This window comes from Synchiropus splendidus, chromosome 11, assembly GCF_027744825.2.
Source record: "Synchiropus splendidus isolate RoL2022-P1 chromosome 11, RoL_Sspl_1.0, whole genome shotgun sequence".
NCBI lineage: Eukaryota > Metazoa > Chordata > Actinopteri > Syngnathiformes > Callionymidae > Synchiropus > Synchiropus splendidus.
In genome coordinates this window covers 24,882,754-24,888,016 of record NC_071344.1, presented here as the reverse complement: position 1 = coordinate 24,888,016, position 5,263 = coordinate 24,882,754, and the positions used below count along the sequence as shown (strand labels likewise).

The 5,263-nt window shown below is 48.3% G+C and overlaps 1 protein-coding gene across 1 annotated transcript; it reads left to right on the top strand.

The window, feature by feature from the left end:
- Positions 1–1,668: 1,668 nt before the first annotated feature.
- LOC128767070 (cellular tumor antigen p53-like) lies at positions 1,669–2,040 on the top strand (the record flags this gene model as incomplete). The annotated part of the gene is made up of 1 exon (XM_053878767.1): positions 1,669–2,040. A coding segment is annotated over exon 1 (372 nt), but the record flags the coding sequence as incomplete, so codon positions are not given.
- Positions 2,041–5,263: the final 3,223 nt, after the last annotated feature.

Below are 5,263 nucleotides of genomic sequence, written 5' to 3'. Positions count from 1 at the left end.
CATTGTGGGCCATGCACCTGTGGCCGACGTAACGGGGTTTGGAATGTGTGCGATACTGGCACCCCCTGGCAGATAAACCCAGCACAGTTCTTGGCGCTGCGGTATCGTTTCCACTCAAACGATCACCTTCCTCAGCCGCCGTTTGCTTTACGGGCCAGTGTCATAGATTCTTGGAACTGCCCCATTCTGATATACCAGACTGTGATGACTATTGGCTATGACAAATTGTCATCTAAACAGGAAAAGAAACTCTCAGTCATCCCCAGGGATACCACCATGAAGTGGGAAGACTTTCTCCCTTGGAAGTGGGAGGATGGCTTGCGTTTGTCTGGAGATGGGAGCCTATCCTTGCCAGGCTATAGCCAGAGAGATTGGGAATCCACCTCCATGGGAAGGTGGTGGACCGAGCAAATATGGCCACAAGATAGAGTGGCTAAGGGGAAAATATTCTGCCCAGACGTGTACAACTACCCGCATTTAACCAACAATAAGAGGATTTTTACAACTTCTGGAACCTTGCCCAGGCATGCTAAGGAGGTACAGGAAGCCAGGGTCTCCACTATTGAACGTAACCTTATTCTTGTTACTGAATGCGGCCCACGTGTAGTGTCTGGGACCGCCCATGTCCTTATCTTGTTCACTGGCTTCATATGGTGCCCGTTGGGGGTCTTCATAGAAGTTGACACAAAGGACTTGATGATACTGACTAATGTCTCGATCCCGGTCAGACCTGTAGCAAGGACAAAGGTGATTGGATGGTGGTCAGCCTGGCTGAGGAGGAGAGCTAAGCTCCGCCGTACTGGATTTACTGAAGCTGTCTTGGATCATGAGATGCCAGGCAGCACGTTTTTCCAGCAGCACCTAGGGCCATGCCAGGGTGGTGCGATTGGTCCAGAGGGGGAGAGGAATAATCCCAAGAACAGTTCGGCTATTATGAACCAATCAGGAGAGATCAAAAAGACGGCGTCGCAAGAACTAATGCCACCACCCTCTTCTCACCCACAGGATCTTGATAGTCCTGGGTCAGAAGACGAGGAGGTGCCTAAAGTACGCGATAAAGGCAAGCGACCAGCTAGTGGTAAGCAATCGCGATTAGCCCTCCTTCTCAAAAGAAGAAAGGGAAAGAAGAATAATGAATTTATGGGATAAATTCTGGTATTGGAGAGCTAGGCGCTGGTGGCAGTTTAAGGCGAGACAACAATTGGCATATAAAGATCAGGCCAAGGATATACAGCACCAGACACCAGCTACAATTTCCAGGAAACAAATGAAACGCGACAAAATGATCAAGGAATGGGAGAAAACCACTAGGATGTCTCCCTTGAGTCTTTTTATAATTGGAATGCTACTATTTATATTAATATTAGTAATAGCCTCATGGTCAAATATAGTCTATGAACATATGACCTATACCAGCAGTGTCACCCGACGTTGGAAATCGAAAACAGTACGTTGTAGAAACTGCACCGTCTTGACCCCGGATACGAAAGAAATACCCTTGCCAATTGCAACAGATAAAAATGGCACTCAATTTGATCAAGCTCTATGGATAAAACAAGCAATTGTCTACCTAAATATCCATGGAGCTATAAGTGGCACTTGTGAGTATGAGAAACCAAAACTTGATAGTCAGGAAGTGAAGAGTCAGGTGACCGTCAAGACACTAAAATGGAGCACGTGGCAGAGGTGGTCCGCCGCTGCCCCCACCACCAAAATGAGGACGCTGCAGAAAACAGCAGCCACTTGATTCGGCTCGAGGGCAGCCAACTGGCACTGTATTATGAAGACCCCAACACGAAGAGGCATAGTGTGACTGTGCCGTATGAACCGCCTCAGCTTGGCTCTCGCCATACGACCATTTTGCTGTCATACATGTGCAACAGCTCATGCATGGGGGGCATGAATCGCCGGCCTATCCTCACCATCCTTACGCTGGAAACCACTGATGGTAACGTGCTGGGGAGAAGGTGTTTTGAGGCACGAATCTGTGCGTGCCCTGGACGGGACAGAAAGACGGAGGAGAAAAACGGCACCAAGCAAGAAAAGTGGAAAAAAAAGTCAAAGGGTATAGCTAGGTTTGAATTAGGCAACCTACTTATGTATTAAGGATTAAGGTACTGGCCACGAAAGTGCCTGAGGGGGAAGTAAATAAGGAAAATTTTAGGATGAAAATCAAAATTTTAACCTGAGTGTTAGGCATCATTTTAATAATATTAATATTACTTAACTTCAAAGTTACCCAGTTCTCCTAAAGAGAGGACTGGTGTTGAAGGATGGACAATACGCTGTGTAAAACCATAGTTATTTAGAGTTCTCTTAAAACTCTCATAGGGTGGAGAGAGAGAGGAAGAGAGAGAGAGATCAAAAGTTACCACTGTAATAACAGAAAAATACATCTTAATCAGTACCAAAGTATTAGTTTACGATATCAATTCAGGATTGATTAAAATGAGAACTAAATGATACAAATTCACAGAGCAATGTAATACGCTCCATGGCTTTTACCCACGATTACATTAAAATACCCATAAAGTGTTTAAACACAGCACGGAACCAGACAATAGTTTGGACTCTCTTCTGGATGACATGGGCGGGTATTGGAGCAGATGCACCGACGTTCCGTCTACGTCAACAGGAGACTCAAGGTAACGCCTCCATCCGCAAGCACATAAAAAGAGCTGCGCAGCAAATATCTCACGTTTAGTCGCGCTGAACATGGCAAGCAACCAGACGAACACCACCGGGTATCACCCTGAGAGTCCTCCCCAGGTAGGGGCAGATTTTATTGATCTTGCAATACTGTCCATTTTACAAGTAATATTTGTTCCTCCATTACATAAGCAAAAAACTTGTCTGGGATGCATCCTCGGATTAATAGTAGGGTGCATTCGCTTTTTCGTTAGAAAAGCATCCCCTTTACATGCCTCGTTCAGCCTCATTGGATGCGCGGGTTTAAATTTAAGCCCTCAGAGACCATGGCTTTGGCCGACCGCGGTCACCATAGTATACGTACTGGACAGTCTGTACACCGAATTGGCCCTTTTGTTTTGTATAGGTTCTCAGTGTACCTATTGCATTATAGCAGGAACGGCGATATATTTCATACTCATAGGTTTATTGCTGACATTAATTTGGTCAACCCTGGGGAGGTATAAAAAGGCAGCACTAAATCTTACAGGGCAATGGATGATTCTGATGATATGGATTCTGTTCAAAAAGTTAGTGGGAGGAACTTCTTTGTATGTCTCTGTGTTTTATATAGGTTACCTGATGGGGACTTGTTACCCCATAAAGATATGGAAAACTTCGAACAGCATAAGGCTGTTTGGGATGGCGTCTACTGTTCGTAGACCTTCTCAGAATTGACATTTTGTAATGTTTCTACAGGGCTCAATTGTGATTACGGACGGGAACAACAAAGCAGATCAATGGGATCCATGGCACACGCAAAAAACGAGAGTCCTGTATGCCCTAGATGTGATCATGGAGCCCCTTGATCCCGGAACCAAAGTCCGCCCTGTAGACAGAGGAAGACATAGGATTTTTAGTTGGGGACCCTCCACCAAAATGGTTGAATATTGGAGGGGTGAGCCCCGCATGAAATTTACAGCAAAGGTGTCACGCGGTGTACTTACCCAAGATCACAAAAAGCAGGTCCAAAAATTGTGGATACCGCATGAAATCAAAGCAAAGGGTCGGGTTGTGTGGTCATTCGAAAAGGAGACCCCGTTCATTCTCCAGGCATGGCCACGTTTTGTGGTAATGTGCCGGGAGAACGAGCCATTGAACCATTGGCTCCCAGTTGTTTGTGCTGAACTCTGGGAGTTTACGTTCCCCGGGGATGATAAGCTGCCCCCGTTGACCACGTACGCCATTAGGGCGTACCATTGTAAAATAGGACCTGGGCAGACATCCTGGATTGAACGCGGAGCATTCCATCCCCCATATATGATGGAGGGAATGGTGCTGAAAACCGAACAGGTGGGAGAAATATACAACGAAGACTTGGGAAATGTTAGCCCAGCCAGACCTTGGGGGCCAGGAAACATTCAGCCAGGCTACCAACCTCCCGGAAAGCAGATTTACCTCTGCGACACAAACTTACTGATGGTGACTCAATGGCAGAAAGATGTTGTGAGTGTGTATGAGGACTGGGAGGAGTGCGTCGACAGGGAGCATGATGAATTGTGGCATGGGGGGTTTGGTACACAACATTACCAAGGAGGATATTGTCCTAGTGGTTACTATGAGTGGATCGAAAGGTTGTTGAAAGGCAGATCAGTGGTGCCCACGGCACATGGATGGCATATGCGAAGACCAGTCACTTGGGAAAAATTCGCCCGACTGGTGATGAGTGGAGCTAAGGAGGAAGCAATGGCGGTGTTGGAGGGGAATCGCGACTGGAGGCGCCCTGCCATGCTCCAACAGTACAAACGGCAACGCGGGAGGCCCGCCCCCCGGAGACCAAACCCGGCGAGACGTTGGGCAAGGAGAGCCGCGACATCCAGTAGCACAGAGGTGGCCTCTGGAGGGAGAAGCAATCTCCCGTCCAATGACGAGGCACCTGCTAGCTCGGAGTCGGTAGCTACTCCAGCCCCAAGGGCACCCAAGTGTCGGAGGGCCTCCGTGTCTGTACCGATGTACCCTGAGCCAGCGCGGTCCTCTCCCGAACCACTGCCGAATGCCCCACCACCTTCAGAAAGTAGTGCAGTTGAGGACAGCCAGGAAGAACAGCCAAATCAACAGGGAGATGCCAGCGCAGCAAATTGTGCTTATTGTAAGGGAGAATTAGTAGCCCTTAAAGATCCACTCCTTTGTAAGCACGATGGCCATATCCTGGGAAGTTGCCACCTGTGTGGGTTAAACATGAGGGACATCAGCTTTGTCTTCCCTGATGTTGGACAGTTCGTAGCAGGCCCCGTTAATGACTCTCACACGGGGACAGATGGCCCTGTGGAGCCCCGGAAGCATGCTAAACCCTGTACCCCCTGCATCACCAAGACGCCAGACACCTTCTCCTCAAACTGAAGACTCCAGTGATCTGAGCCCCACATCTTCTCAATCTGCAAGCCACTCGACTCCAGCCCCACGAAATGAATATTCACCCACCACTCCCCAATATGAGGTTCCAGCTCCCCCAGCGTCTGTGGATGGTGATGGAGAACCTAATGACTACACTGCCCCTTTGACGTCCAGCCCTGCGTCGCCTGGTGTGCCAAGATCGGCATCTGCGCTGATGTGGATCTGCTACTACGTGAACATG